Source organism: Solea senegalensis, unplaced genomic scaffold, assembly GCF_019176455.1.
Source record: "Solea senegalensis isolate Sse05_10M unplaced genomic scaffold, IFAPA_SoseM_1 scf7180000014487, whole genome shotgun sequence".
NCBI lineage: Eukaryota > Metazoa > Chordata > Actinopteri > Pleuronectiformes > Soleidae > Solea > Solea senegalensis.
In genome coordinates, this window is record NW_025321060.1 from 2,721 (window position 1) to 18,770 (window position 16,050).

General features: G+C 43.1%; 2 protein-coding genes across 2 annotated transcripts; one reads left to right on the forward strand and one right to left on the reverse strand.

Annotated features, from left to right (window-relative positions):
• Positions 1–3,038: 3,038 nt before the first annotated feature.
• Positions 3,039–5,009, forward strand: LOC122761235 (protein FAM222A-like). Its single transcript, XM_044016416.1, has one exon. It carries the CDS (start codon positions 3,060–3,062, stop codon positions 4,584–4,586), a length of 1,527 nt encoding a protein of 508 aa, XP_043872351.1. The 5' UTR covers positions 3,039–3,059; the 3' UTR covers positions 4,587–5,009.
• An 8,023-nt stretch (positions 5,010–13,032) lies between these two features.
• LOC122761234 (transient receptor potential cation channel subfamily V member 4-like) lies at positions 13,033–15,705 on the reverse strand. The gene is made up of 3 exons (XM_044016415.1): positions 15,337–15,705; positions 14,618–14,730; positions 13,033–14,503 (listed from the first exon to the last, which is right to left on the reverse strand). The coding sequence occupies exons 1-3, from the start codon at positions 15,390–15,392 to the stop codon at positions 14,412–14,414; spliced, it is 261 nt and encodes an 86-aa protein (XP_043872350.1). The 5' UTR covers positions 15,393–15,705; the 3' UTR covers positions 13,033–14,411.
• Positions 15,706–16,050: the final 345 nt, after the last annotated feature.

A 16,050-nucleotide genomic window follows, 5' to 3' on the forward strand; every position in this document is an offset into this window, starting at 1 on the left:
ACCTGTTGTTGTCCCTGCCCTACATTTCATGAGAGAGCGCTGAGCAGAGGATAACAACATGCTTCACTGAAGGCAAATGAGACACACAACTGCGTCTGTGTGTGTGTGTGTGTGTGTGTGTGTGTGTGTATGTATATGCCTTATTTTGTGTTGTGTTTGCATGCGCCATCATCTCTGCAGAGTGTGCACAGGTGCAGGAAACCCCCTACTGTATGAGGAGGTGAGGGCTTGCACAAAGGGGGCAGTGCTGGCTGCCTGTGAGAGTGTTTATCAGCCAGCACCATCTGTATGCTCCTGCTCTCAGCTATGATCTACTGCAGCCCAAACCAATAAGTCACAAAGTGTCAGCCTAAAAGAGACTATTTCCTTTAACCCCCATGTCCTCACTTATAGACTCGCTGCTCTGGAGGAGAGAGATGTGGAGACCCTGCACATCAAACACACACACACACACACACACAGAGAGAGTGAAATTATGCCCCGTGTTGTGGCCGTACTTACTGTAATCAACTTTGCTATAAAATTTATACCATGAAACTTTTTTCAAGAAGAAGCTGGAATCAGAAGCATCCAGATGCTCATTTGCCTCCTCCTCCTCCTCCTCTTCTTCCTTTATGCCTGTGGGTTCTAATAACCGGAAGCCTTTGTGGAGCTGAGATGGGTTTTGTAGGCCTGAAAGGCCTCTAATCCCTGTGGCCTGTGAAGTGTGAAACCCTTTGATGCCAGGTTGGTGTGCCAAAGGCTCTGCCTATTGACAAACAAGGGGCAAGCTGGGAAAAGACGGAGGGAGAAGGCTTCCTCCTCTCTCTCAGATGAAATGCAGGCTCAGGCATGAAAAATATGGACTCAGTCAGTGAGAAGGAATAGAATTAGCCACCCTTTAATGAATTTCCAGGCTGTTTTTATAGGCTTTTTTCTCATGTGGCAGTAATTAGGTGGAATGATGGGCATATTGCAGCTGGGAGCTTGTAGGGGCGGCAGGGCAGAGGGCCTTGATATGCCTGAAAGCCAAGTATCTTTTCTCATTTAGACCATATGATGATCAAACATGTTTTTTTTTTTTGTTGTTTTTTTGCCCTCGTGTAAAGAAGATCAGAAAAAATGCTGCCATTCCATTTGCATGAGGACCAGCAGTGTGCTTTGAAATTAGCATGTTTTTTTTCTTTTTTCTTTTGAGCAAATGAAATAAGTCTTCTGTCAGTTTTCCAGAGCAAGTCAGAACATCAAAGCACATGGCACTGCTGTCACCAGGGAAGCAGAGCTTTTGCTTCAGTACGTTTGGTTAGATCTCAGATAGACTGGCCTGGCACACTCCGCATCACCACTGGGTTCCCTTTCTATGATTGATTGATTGATTGATTGATATATTGTGTTATGCATAAACACATAGATTTCAGACTTATATACATTTTACTCAGATCAACAAAATACATTTAATCCAAGTGTCCTCAATTCACCATAATAAGGACAATTCCAGAAAATATCTCAATACATATTTCAATGGTAATGTTTCCAATTTTTTAAATAAAGTGTGCAGTCGCTGTTGATGTTAAATTTGGCTTGGGACAATCTATGTCTCTTGTCTTAGCTATTAAATTCTCAATTTATTTCCTTTATGATATGAATCTTGTAGATTTAATCATGTTAACAGTGGGGGACCCATAGGGTTGTTGAAATGAACTCCCTGTGTTATCTGTAATGGGAGCAAGGCAATGAGAACTGTGACTACTTGGCTGTGGAGTCGCTTTAAAATGATTTCGCAATGGGAATGGAAATGTGAGTGAGTCCTACTCACAGGCTGCACCCTGCAGACTCCTTAGGTCACCAGGACGTTTGCTGACAGCACAGTTAGAGCAGGGTTTGGTTTTGTGTGTGTGTGTGTGTGTTTTGTTATCTTTTGCATAAAAAATGTCTTTTTTGAAGGGGTTGCAAGTCATTTATGGCACCTGATATATTGCTTGTAAATTGAGTTCTTTTTCCAGCCCCCCGCCCTTTTTGTTGCACTGAGCTAAGTAGGCATGAAATTGCCTGAATAATGTCGTTTAAATCCAATCTCGCCGCAGCCCCTCACCTCTATGCCCAGCCCCCAAACAATGACACATGGTAGGGTTTTTAGAAATTGCCATTTTCCTGTTTGCCACCTCAGTTCACAATGGCAAAGCGTTGGCTCATTGAGCGAGCGCTGTGGCCACGCTCACATACCGCATGCGCTGCTGAATTGAATTTTTGGAATGGTGGTGGTTTTAAATGGCAAAAAAAAATGAAACGGAGCATTTACATGTAGGTTAACGGTGAAGTCTTTGTGATCGTGGCGTGCATCAGCATTTTCTCTGTTCATTTCATTTGAATAAGTTTGTCAACCATTTTTTTATCCTCATTAAGTTTTTCAAAGTAGCTTTTCTGATCTAGTTCAACTTAACCTGGCTAGTGATTCCCTGTAGATGTTTAATTGGTTTCTGTGATGGTCTCCACGTTCTCCTGCGTTGTGTAAATGTGAAAAATCTATGGCCAAGGGTAAGACCCAGTAAGTGATACCACTTATAAATCTCAACTGTGCCACTGCAATTAAACAAGGTTTTATCCCCTCCCTTCATCCCTCCGTGCCTGGTATCCAAGGCTAACCCAATTCAATGCTAAAGAGAGTCAGAATTAATTTCAAAATGCACTGATTTAACAGCGCCTAAGGTACCGGGCTTCAACAGAATGAGTTTTTAAAAAAGATCCATTTGTCTAGGGATGAACTTCCACGGGAGAGTGAAAATGAGATTGAAAGAAAGCTCGGATGGAGGAGGGGGAGTGAGGGAACATAAATGGTTGTCATTCCAGATTTGCAAACTCTTCTCGGGGTTGTTCTGCTGTTTGTGTCTGTCTTCATTCACCTGCTCTTGTGCAGAAGGGGGACTGATGTTTTCTCTGTGTGCATTGTGATGTTGCCAGGTTTTACTGTTGCAGGAAAGTACAGGTTATGGCAATTGATTGATCTGCCTTTGTGGTTGCCACTGCTGCAGGCTCTTTAGATATTCCTCGTAATTAAACCTGGTGTGTTGCTTTGTTCCTTTATGTTTGTTCACTTCACTCATATTTTTCTCTCCGTGTGTCTTGCAGGTGAGCTTCTGGTGCCCACACATTCCCCGCGCTACCCCACTGCGGCAGAACTTGATGCCTACGCTCAGAAGACGGCCAACAGCCCTCTGTCCATCAAGATCTTCCCCACTAACATCAGGGTTCCCCAGCACAAGCACCTTAACCGGACTGTGAATGGATATGACACCACAGGGCAACGCTATGCTCCCTACCCACATATCCACACGGGAGGCTACCAGGGACTGCTCGCCATCCTCAAGGCCTCCTCCTCGTCATCGTCGCTATCATCGACTTCCACTTTTGTCCCTTCAAAAGGTGTTCTCAAGAATGCCGAAGGCAGACGGACTAAACTTTCTCCAGCCCACATAGCTATTGCCCCATACCCACCCCCTAATAATAGCACTTTAGCCAGTGGCCACGGCCAAATGGTTTACCACGCTGCGCCCTCAAAGCCTCCAGAAGGCTCTGGACTGTCGGTTCCCCCAAATGTCACTGTAGCTGGCTCAGTGATTCCTGTAACAGGGGGCCGAGGCCTTGCCCTGCCCGCACAGTCCAACCTCCCATCAATCCAGAGCATCATCTACCAGATCAATCAGCATTGCCAAGCCCAGGCTCTGCAGCAGGTGTGTCAAGGGGCTACAGCTGCGCCATCAAATTCCAGCCCCTCCAAGCAGGGAACTACAACTATCATGGGGGTTTCTTCTAGCTCATCAGGTGGAGGCTATGTGGTGGGAATGGCTCCCCAGGCTAACATGGTGTACGCAGGGCCAGCGCTGCCAGCACAGAATGCTGAGGCAATGAAAACTGGTGTGTACACAGACAGTATGGACTATATCCTTTGGCAGAAACAGCAGCAACAACAACACCAACATCAACAGCAGCAGCAGCAGGCCGTGCTCCGCATGTACAGTGGAGGCAGTGGAGGAGGGGCCGCCAACAGCAAGTCCCCAGAGTCTTGTGTTCCAGGTGGAGGGATCATGGCTGCCCAAGTGTCCTCCTCCTCCTCCAGACCTTATCATCTGACAGCTAGTGCCAGCGGCGGAGGCGGTCTAGACAAAGTCAGCTCTTCCCCTTTGAACTGTGTGGGTATGCATGGAAATTTCTCAGTGGGTCAGTACTTTGCTCCGCCGTGGAACAGTGTGCTGGTGACACCGGACAGTGACTGCTACAACCCCCAGGAGCTTTTGGGCACCTCCACAGGAGGGCCAGTCACGGGGCACAGAGAGATGGGCTATCCCCACCACCATCACCACTACCACCACCCTCATCATCACCACCCTGCCATAGACAGTGGGGGAGGTTTGTGCTGCAGCCTGCCCAGCAAGAGCCTGTGCAACACGTCTGTGCTGAGCAGCAGCTTGCAGTCTCTGGAGTACCTGATCAACGACATCCACCCGCCCTGCATCAAGGAGCAGATGCTTGGCAAAGGCTACGAGACTGTGTCTGTGCCACGTCTGTTAGACCACCAGCATGCACACATCCGCCTCCCTGTTTACAGATAGAGGGGGCAGACGAAGAGGAAAAGAATCAAGGGTTGTGAATTTGTGAAGTAAACCATAAAAAACACAGATGTTTTTCGGTTGGGGTACAGAGTTGTTGTGAGTGGCACTGCTTTAACTAGTGTGGGGGCTTAGACAAGCACAGTTGTGCTGTGTGACTTTAGGTTTGGTGGTTTCAAGGCAGGCTGTGTGAATCCCAAATATGAAAAGTGTTAGTGAATACCAGAGGGAGAGAAAAGGGATTTCAAGATTCTCCAGATGTTCCTTTGTGTGGTTTGCCAATAGGAATTTTGGATTGATTATTATTTTTTTTTCTCATTTTATTTTTTTTGTGTGTGTTTTTGTTTTGTTTTCTTGTTTTACTTGCTTGAACATTTTTGAGAATCATAGCTTGACATGAAGTGCATACGCCACTTGTACCTTCCCCACCCCTTGCAAATACTAAGGATGAAGCTACTGTGTAGGTTGTCACTGAAATGGTCCTGAAAAGGCCAAGTTTTAGGGCTGCTCTCAAAATCCCAAACTCTGTAACGGTGTACACATAAACACACACACACACAAGCGCGTAAATTGACTTCTAGGAGAGGAGACAGACAACATAGGCAGTACTCGGGTGTTATGTACAAGGATCATAAGGTGGAATGAAAAGGTTAGTTCAATATTAGATATTATTGCTGTTATAATTGATACATAAATTGCACTGCTTGAATCTTGTTAACTTTGAAGTTTGGAATTGGGTAGTTTGAATATGATATATTTAAGAACCTTGAAAAACTTGAACCTATTTTTTGTTGTTGTTTTATATATTTGTAGGTATATTATATGCATTGGCTGCTATGGGGAAATGTGACTCAAATGCTTTTTTTTTTTCTTTCCACTTTTGTTTTTATGATTTAATAATTCCTCCTCAAGCTGATGTGCAGTCTCTTATGTCCCGGTGTGAGGCATAGTCGCTGCATTGGTTCTGTAAGAACCTGGTCGCAGACTTCCGTTTTCCTAACCAACACTGGAATCTACAATAAATCTTGAAATACTTATTTAAAAGAGAAAAATGTCACAAAAAAACATACAAAAAAGAAATGTTACAATGAAGAATGTGATGGGGAGGGGGGCGGGGTTATCTACATAACCTTATGTGTATGTTAATCGTGTGTATGTGGCCGAGTGCATGTGCGTGTGTGCATTTCAATTTGTGTTCTTCAAAATCCTCAGACTTTTTTATGAAGTCATTACAAGATTTTAACCACCAAGACTGAACAAAAAAAAAACTGCAACCCACAGATTCACCAGTCCCATGAACATCATATTCAAGTAATGTAAGGGAGATCTTTTATTGGAGGCTTTAGATGTTGCAGCTACAGGAAATCAAGCTCTAGTACAAAAGTAAAAGTACTCCAGCTCCTTCCTGTGCCAGGTGTTATCAGAATGACAGGGAGGTACAGACAGGTACTAATGAAAATCCTATTTTCGTGGCGGGGCGCTCTTCTGCAAACGAAAACAAAATTAAAACAATCATGCCCTGTCCTCCTATATAGTGTCAGATGAAATGAGACAATGCTCACTGCTTTTCCTTGTCCATTTCAGCCTCTGGATGGGATGCATTTAGCCTGGGCCAGTCTTAACTTGATGATTCAGAGCAGTGGAATATTTATAATGACTGTGAGATTCCCTTGAATGTACTGCACTTAAATTACTGCGATGTTTCGTTGCCTTGTGGGACTTAAGTGAAAGAGAAAAATTGGATCAGTGCAGCAGTCCTCTGGTCTGAAATTAGCATTTCTTTTGTCAGTCAAAATTCACTAGAAAATTGAATTTATTAACTGAAGAGAGAGGGGGCTTTGTTGTTGGGGAAATACTGGCATCAGTCTAGATTTATGAAGTGCAATTATTATGACTGTATTAACATTTTTTTCTCTGAGCTTACACCAAAAAAATGTAAACTACAGTTGTCAATACATTCCCAATGTACCACATCCCTAATCCCTATTCTTTTTTTTTGTTTTGAGGTGTAAAATAAATTTCTTTAAGACTATATTCAGAGGCCATATGTTGGCTTTGAAGTCTGTCATTATTTTTTTAACCTACAGTATGTCCGCCCAAAGAACGTGGGACATTTGGCCCATTCTGTGAGATCCAGGTTGAACTGTGACGTGTGATGATGCAAACCCCACGATATTCAGTCCCTCATATTTTTAAATGTTTACACGTTGGCCATCCAAAGATAAAGGACAGACAGCATTGTTGGAAGAATTAAATGTGATTTACACATTTTGTTTTAAAGGAGAAGCATGAATTAATGTTCCGTAAGGATCCAGAAAAAGACGTTTTTTGTCCTGCAGAAAACCTTCGCTCAATCTTAACGACGAGCCTTACATTTCTGAGTCAGTGGCGTTTCTCGACACGCCACTGTCTTTGAAGATTGGAGTCTAAAGAAAACCAAGCCGCTTGGCTTAAATTTGCACAGTAAGCCTCCTTAACATTCCACTGAAAATTTCTTGTGTTGTTTCAACAGCTTAATACCCCAGTCACAGTCTGATTCCAGCATATTTTCTGTCTTGTAGAAATATTTTGACAGATCCACAGATACATATCTGTCCCTAAATCCCCCTCCGTTTGGCTGCTGCGTCCAAAAATTAAAGCCGGTCACATGACAGGGAAGGGAACACAAGACACTTGAGGCAGTGGAGTTTCTGGTGTCTGGCCTTTCCCACTGGTTGACGTCTCGGGCACCAGTCCTCTCTGCTAATGGGAATATTGGGTGACGCCTGCTGTTGGGCACTGCCAGTAGAGCGTATTCATTCACTCTAAAGGGGTTGAAATCAAACCCTTTTTAAACAACAAGGGATTTCCAATTAGGCTCCGAGAGGAATTTGGCCATTTTGAGCCGAGTTCAACGCAAGCACGCATGAGAAAGATGAAACAAAAATCGAGATTTCAATGCCGTTCTATTAAATATAATGCCATCTTTTTAGTATATTTGCTTTGTGGCCACGTTTCCTACTGTGCTGGCTCCAAACTGTCTGTCCTCATGGTCCTTTTCCACACATCACCGAGTACCTATTGATGGGACGCTTCGTAGACCTGTACCTCTGCTCCATTCCACTGTTACCGATTTGGACAATAGACGTTTAGCCCTTATTAGGATAATAGAATTAAATTTCAAATAGATTTGTGCCTGAGCCGATCCGTGCGTGGCTCACTCACTCACTCTATGCTCACTCTGCAGAGGCAGAGTGGCATATGGCATGTCATTATCCAAGCCCACCCTCCCCCTGTCCGGGGCCAACAGGGTTCATCGGTGCTTAAACAAACTGAAGGTTAGGACTGGCTGGCTGGCGTTGAAGGGGAGGACAGCAGGGTTTGTAGAGGGGGGGTTTGTGAAATCACAGCCTCCACAGCATCTCGGAGGGCCTCAGCACCGCACCATGGCGCCTGGGCTCAGAGACCTGCTTTAAAAGCTGGGCTGTGTTTGATCGAGGGGATTTGTTTTCTACTGGATTATACATGGCTGCTCCCTGCCTCGCTGAGGGGCCCTGTGCAATGTGACAGATCTCAGTGAAAAAAAAGAAAAAACAGAAAGAGAGAGAAAGATACGGGGAGGGATTTTGGGGTCAGAGAAGCCTCGAAGCATCAGTAATCAGGATAATTGCCATGTTCCTGGTACTGGTTTTAGCTTCCCCTCCTTGGCTCTGCAGTCACATATTCAAATTCAAGCTCTGGAGAGAAATCGCCTTTCATGCTGAAAGATGCATTGTGCCTCATTGTACTCAATTCTAACAAAAACAAAAAAGTCCTTAATTTGGAATTCATTTTTAATGCTTGGGAAAATATTTTCCCTGTTTGTTGCCCAGAAATGATAAACGACGCCGTTCGTTCAAAGCTGAATGAGGATGTTTAGTTCTATCACTCTATGGTCTCTCTCTCTCTCTCTCTCTCTCTCTCCATCTCTCTGGCTACAGACTATTGACTGTTAACGTGTTTTCAAGGGCAACGAGACACTCACGAGGAAAGCCTGGGGGAAAAGTGGAAGGGGAACAGACTCGTGCTGGTTGTAAAAATCCCTTAGTAAATCCCAATAAGTCCATGAAGACCTTAACCTAGTGCAAAGGTCTTGTTGCATGTTATGCACCTTAAATACTACTTAGGAGGAAGGCAACCAGGCGGACCTGTTCAAAGAAGGGTCGTCTCTTTCACTCTCAAAACAGGGATGGAGGTGGGGGTGAGGCGGAGTGTTAGAATAAATAAAGGCAGCTGCTTGCTCTGTAGAGTCTTGGCGCTGCTACTCTAACCTACAGATGACAGGGGCAGAGAGGGTAGGGGTGGGGACGACACCGCCTGCTTTGGTCTTGCTTTGGTCTTCCTCCACGTCCCCTGGCTGCCCTTGGACCCTTGGGGGCTCTCATCTCAGAGCTCTTCCCAGCATCCCTTCTTAGTCATGAGGCCAGTCCTACCTAGGAAGAAGATACTTAAATCAATAATTCAGACGGTCACGAGGATGCTTGTCTAGTTAACCCACAAGCCTTATAGCTGTATTGCACAATGTCATTGAAAGAGTTGCACATTCTTTTGTGCTACTGAACAGAACTGTCGGCACCACCATACAATTGAGAGGTTTGTATTAAAACAGCATTTCTTAAATGCAACACAAAGCAAAAATCAATCAATCAGCACAGATAACACAGTGATTCAGGATTGTTTTCCAAAGGCACAGCCCAAAGCTTCTTTTTTTTTCCACGAAGGCAAAGCAGCAGGTTGTTATTCCAGGAGCTTAGAGCATTTCATTTCTTTAGAATCACAACGGTGTATGTTCAGCTGAAAAAGCTTATGGCCTCCAAATATTCGCCTGGTTTACGTGGTGGGGTATATTGCTGTATCCAATCTAAACACAAAAGTCTGGGGATTTTGCTTTTTCCTCTTCCTGTTCCCTTTCACTGTTTGTTTGCTTCTCAGAATGTTCCTGTGGACAAACAGGGCTGTTTTTGTTTTGGTTTTTTTTCCGCCCAAATGATCTTCAATGCACCAACGCTGCCAAAGTCTGAGGGTGCTGCAACCTTGAGAAAATAATATATATGGAAATTGGAAATCTATAAAGCATCTCTCTCATTGTTCTCCCTGCAGTGTTGTATTTACGTTTAAAAAAGAAAAAAAAAAAGATTTTGTCTCCTCAGGATGAAAAAATGTAAAGGATACCTTGCTTTTTTAAAATGACAATATATGAGTCTTAGATTTCGAGACGAGAAGTCTGAATATTAAAAAAAAGCAAGAAAAAAAAAGCTGTAAAATCCTTTAGTTGTGGGGTTTGAAACTTTGAATGTGCCTACAGCCAAGCATCCCAGTGATTGCTTACCTTCTCCTCCCTCTGCAGAACTGCAGGCTCCCCCTCATCTCCCAACAACCATCATCTTCAATTTGCTGAAACTGCCACTGTCTCCCTTCCATCCCCATGACCACGGTAGATATTTTGTCTGTTCCCTACTTTTTGTCAATCTCAGGACTGAAATTTCTTTATTTTAATGTAGATGGTTGTTTTCATTTGACCTCTCCTCTCTTATGTATTATTGTTTGAAATAAGTAAATAAAGCAAATGACTTCTATACCTGACCTGTTTCTCTACTCCTCTGTAGTAAACGCCCTCTTTCTTTCTTTCTTTCTTTCTTACAACGAACGTACTGTGAGGATGTGTTAAGCATATTATAGTCTAAGGATTCACTTTGCACACACAGCCATATGCCCGTCACCTCCAATCCTATTGTCCTGTTGTTCACCTGACCTTTTTCACCTCCCGCAGCAGTACAGTGTAACATCACGACTTGGCCTCATAGTTAATTTAAAACATCCTCAACAATTCAAATGAAGAAGGAATAATCATTTTTAAAACAAACCAAACTGTGATTGACATTTTTCCAGGATGAGGATTTGGACAAACCGCTCCTAAGCTGAGGCTAAGACGAGCTGTCACTATGCACGCAATTTACCAAAGTGGCCCATGCAGCAAAGTGTCCTGTTCTGAGGCGCTGATGTCTCAGCCATCACTTGTCCCATTTATCATTTTTTTGAACCTAATTTGTCAAAAAGAAAATCAAAGCACAGCCACTGATGTTCCTCACATAATGCAGCTCACAGAATGACAACATCACTACCTTTGTTTTGCCCTATATTTCAACTTCATCTTTGCCCATCTATATTCTAATATCAAAACATTAAAAAAAAAAGAAAAAAAGTACAACCTTTTATCAGTAGTATGTTGCCAGTCCTTCTACAAAGTCCAAATCTAAAGGTTGAACAACATGAGTACCTTGAAGAACTCAAGGCTGAGGGTTTTTTTCTTTCCTCATTTTCTTTCCTCACTCCCAACCTCTCCACCCACCTACAACATCAGATAAGCCGTAGACTGATGAGCCAGCCGCCTCCACCAGAGCGTGTGGTACTGGGAGACTACACACTGATTTCATACACACTCGCTGAGACAGAAAAAGAGCTCTGTGGAGCAGAAATGGCTCTCTTATTAGCAAAACTCATTCACCTGCACGCCACATTGAGTCCCCGGCAATTTCACAATAAATCATGAGAGATGCCTTCAGAGGCCACGGCGGCGGGGCCGGCGCTGTGCCGCGGCCGTGCCCTCGACTGTCAGTTTAGACACTCTGAATCATTTCGGGTTCAGCGGCCTCGTTTCATCTTAGATGAACTGAAAGGTCATCTCACACGCCACCTAACCAATATGTCTCTGGCTCCTCATCTCCCAGTGCTTCCAGTGATTGCTCATTCCATTTAGAAATACCACGCCTTGGTGAAATATTCCACTGGGGTTCATGGGGAGAGGCTTCAAGGAAGAGAATTAGCACGGGCCTGAAAACTCCTGGAATTCTCTGTCATGTCATGTCTGATTTTATCTTTCAGCCGCACAGGAAATTATTTAGCGATGATCTTTCCACCTCTTGTGCAACACTTTGCTTGTGAAATGATTAAGCGAGAGTGTGAGCAATAGATAGCCAGGTTTCATCCTGTGTGCCAGGCTGCTGGACCTCAGGCAGACAGTGAATGTTGTGCTTGAAGCCATCAGACAGTCTGTGAGTGTTGTTTAGTGAATAAAGAATGAGTTGGCCCAAGTCCAGGCCAGTATCCACTTGAGTCTCATCTGCCTAAACACATCGAAGCTTAACTGGCCCGGACAATAGCTGAACAATTTGTACCGCCAATATCTGAGCTCTAGTTGGTTCACTTAAGAGCTCCGAGACTTCGTCAACTTTCCCTTATGTGCTGTTAGGAAATGAAGGTCGTTACGGCGCGATGCTGCCTGGCTGTCACTCGGTTTGTCGTGACACATTTTGTGGCAGGGAGCACAAACGCACCACAAGCAAGTGGGCCATTTTGTTAACAGCTCACACTTCCTGTGCAAGTGTGGGGTTCCAGAGTTGCTGACAGTGACTCTTGCAGGACCGAGCCCTGCCCTACTTAACAGGCTGCAGGGAGGAGGGCAGGCCAAGTTGTCAGCAGCGCTAGGTGCTCACTGCTTAGATAAACCTGGAGGATTAGTGGCCCAGTTAAAGTTGGGGCAAAGAGGATTAGCCTCTTCTCTGAGGTGGTGAGAGATTCCGTGTGTCCTTCAGCCCTGCTGGCCTTAGAGAGTGAGAGAGTGAGAGAGTGAGATGAGCGGGAGGCAGGTGGGATGTGAGAGGTGAGGCCCTGGTTATCGTGAGCAAAGAATCACCACGTTTTGAAAGGGAAATGAAAGGTGTGGCTTACTGATGAAAGGTGAAAAAGCAATGAAACACTTCAGAAACCGTTCGCTCGCTCGTGGTTTCATTATAAAGGCAAAAAGCCCATAATTATGCTGCTACAGGTCAACAAAGGCCCGAGAACCACGGGGGGGAAAAAAAGTTAAGTGGACCACTTTCTACAAATTATATCCTAATATGGTAATAAGCAGCATTCACAGCTGTAATAATAATAAAATGAATTTGTGCCCAACAGCATCTGCAGGAGAGGACCAGACATGGCTTCTCCTGGTTTGTCCTCATCAAGGATGTGGAAGACAGAGGAAGTTAGGCCTCTGCCGCCATCAGCAGGCCGCAGGCTGAACTGCAGGCGATCTTGTGCAGAAGACGAGTGGAAGGACAGATATACCTCTAGATGTATGGATCAATTAGAAAGGGACAGAATGTTTACACCTGTAATGGCATCAAAACCTCCTGGAAATGTTAGTTGTTAACTTAATAATATGAGATGTTTTTCTTTATATTCAAGCAATAGGGATTTTATGGTTTGTCCATTTATTCTAACGTTGCTTTTGTTAAAATGCAAATGAAAACAGTAGCAGGCAACATTTTATGATCTCTTTTCCATGTACATTACTAAACCGGTCTGCTGCACACTTCCAGCAGACATTCTAGGACACAATGAGTCAACTGATTATTTAAGTATGCACTGAGTGGCAAACATCTACAGCTTTGGGAATATAGAAATGAATTCAGTGTTTATTGTTCTGTGCGGCAATATACAAGTCACCATATATAAAATGCATGGACATGTTCTCTTATAAAAGCAATGTAAACATGGTGAACAACGACCTGTGACCTTCATCTGTATCGCGTTAATCAAAAGGAAACTGAACGGTCTGTTTGCTGTTAATCAATCCCGGTCATGTAGTGCAACAACACAAACACATGCACACATATACAGTAGAGACACAAAGAAAGGAGATGCTCTATAGGGGAATGAGCCAATTGCAACAAAAACCTTGCAGCAAATGTACATAATGGCAAGGCCAGAGAGATGATTATGCAAATACCCCAGCTGCAAAAGAACAATAACGGTGGAAATTCAAAGACAAGCCATAGCACACAAGGCTATTGTCTCATATTTGCACATTTGCTTGACAACTACAACCTGCTCATCATGCCCATCTTGTTCAAAACAATGTCTTTGTATTCATGTAATAATGCACACATCAGAAATTGGCACAGTGCATTGTTTCCGTTCGAATGAACGCGGCGCTGCCTGAGCCGACCGTCTAAGCCTGAGACTCTTTTTTTTTAACTATCTAATAAAACATAGAAAACAAAAGAGGAAAATATTTCGAATTAACGATTCTGTTTCCATACACTGAGCCTGGAAAACTGAAAGCATTCAAATCAGCTTTAATATTCACGCACACATTATATACTGACCTCAATCTTAAATATAAACAAGCAACTAAAGCTGAGCTCTATAAATCTAGATTTATTGCAATGTTTTCTCTGGGAAAAAAACAAAACAATTCTATAAATGGCCCTTTATTCACAAGTGTTGTTCACACTGCTGATGCAGTGCATATGCTATATTTGTCACAACTGCAAAAAAAAACTGATAGTGAAATAAAGCGAGTCTTTAAGAGGGTAACAGTTCTGTGTTTGTGTTTCGACCTTTTCATTATATTCAAACTAGAAATGGAATGGAATATATTTTGACTTTTAAATCCCTGAGTGATCAGCTTCTGATGATGATGATGATGGTGATGATATGTGGAGATTCAGTAGCCTACATTTTCATGACAGCTCATCGTGTCCTTAATGCCACTTTGTCTGGGATTTTCAACATCAACGTTCTGTGTTTCTCCACACAGCACCAATCGCGTCGGAGGTATATCTGCACGCTCTTAGTCCTCTGTGCCTTCACACCCCTTGATTGTAAAATGTATTATACTTCCGGGTGAGAAAAAGGACATGTGGTATTTGTGCAAATTAGTGCACTGATCGGCCAAATTGTCTCCAGCAGAGTCATGTCACTGACGCTGACGGCTCTCTGCGGCCTCTTAACAAGAAGGACAGCACTTGTACTCTGCAGGCATTAGCGCCTGCGTGTCAGGGGCTCCATCTCTATCAAAGCCTCACGCCCCTTACTCAGCTCCACCACCCGTGGGACAACTGTGGACCAGCGGTCTGGAAGGGGATAAAAAGAGAAGAGGGAATTTCCTTAATATATGTGAATAAAACAGTGTGTGTTCACAGTGTTTGTCTGTGCATTTATTCATGAGAGCGCAGTGAGAATCTCACCTCTCCTCAAGACTCCAACACCCTGCTGCAGCACACTGGTCTCACTCTTGCCTGGATCCTCGTTGATTATTGCCAGGTTTTGATTCCAGTGACACCAGTTAACCTCATCCACTCTAATTTAAAAAAAAAAAAAAAAACACAGCACAGGGACAGTCAGTTTTTTTGTTTTAGGTGGCATTAACCCTTAGTGCTCACACGGGACGGATCTGTGGCGCAGGTGCATCCATGGTAAATTGCAGTGGGAATAATACACAACTCCTTATATGGATATCCTGAGGGGGGGGGGTGTTTCTAGGTCACATATTCAGGCTTTAAAAATGTGTTTGTTATGTGTTGTTGAGTCAAAGATATGATTCAATTTATATATCGTATTTTTAGTAATGTAAAGTAGCAATATTTGTGCAGAAGTCACGAAATTAGACTGTTTTTATTTTCTTTTTGTTCATAAAAACGAGCCAAGTGAACTGTGACTTACTTCCAAATTTCACAAATTCAATCCGATTTTAAATTTTTTGAGCACTTTTTGCTCAGGATGAAAACTGAAGATTTTTTTCAACAGATTGCCTATAGGTTGGGCTGAAAAAAAAAGGATATAAGACACTCTATGTTGCACATTCTTATAGCCTCTGTATATACTGTATGTTTACAACAATATCAAACATTAGTAATATAGCACATAGCTCTGCAGAGTGGCCACGATCATGAGTCACGAAAAATACCTGAAGCACCAGCGTCGGTCGGGCGTGTCATCCCAGTTCTTCCCCACAGTCACCATCTCGCCTGCTCGAAAGGATTTACGGAGGCAAACTGGGAACGAGCGCTCGATGTCCAAGATGGTGGTTGCCCACTGTAAGTAAAAAAAAATGTAAACATGTTGTTATTCTATTCCACGTATAGAGGATATAACACCTCTTGTGGCATCTGGATATGCAGAGATCTTTGCTCCTATTTGTCCAGTTAATGACATCATTAGGCTTAGATTTCTGTACCCACCAACAACAACCAGATTGAAGTTTAGTTCAGTCTTTTTAAGAGAAATATAACAACATCTATTTAATACGTACAAAATGTTCACTGCACAGTATAACTATTCTAACAGTTAACAAATAAGAAGAAAAGACATGAGCTTTGAATAATACTGAAATGCGGGGGGACATACTTTAGTGTGAATTTTTGGTGGCTTTTTTGAAAACATACTAAAGTAGGAATTTTTCGTGACATTTTGGACGACACACTATAAATGTTTGATGACTTTTTCAACAATATACTTAAGTTTGAAATTTTGGACAACATACTAAAAAGTCATACTTTAGTATATAGTCCAAAATTTGACAAAAAAGTCATACTTTAGTATGTCATGCTAAATTTGACAACAAAAGTCATACTTTAGCATGTCGTCCAAAATTTGACAAAAAAGTCATACTTTTTAGTAT

Coding starts and splice junctions, on each gene's coding strand:
- LOC122761235 (XM_044016416.1), top strand. CDS start 3,060: ATGTTTGTTCACTTCACTCATATTTTTCTCTCCGTGTGTCTTGCAGGT.
- LOC122761234 (XM_044016415.1), bottom strand. CDS start 15,392: ATGGTGACTGTGGGGAAGAACTGGGATGACACGCCCGACCGACGCTGG. Junction 14,731..15,336: donor GACCGACGCTGGTGCTTCAG/GTATTTTTCGTG, acceptor TTTTTAAATTAG/AGTGGATGAGGTTAACTGGT. Junction 14,504..14,617: donor TGTTGGAGTCTTGAGGAGAG/GTGAGATTCTCA, acceptor ATCCCCTTCCAG/ACCGCTGGTCCACAGTTGTC.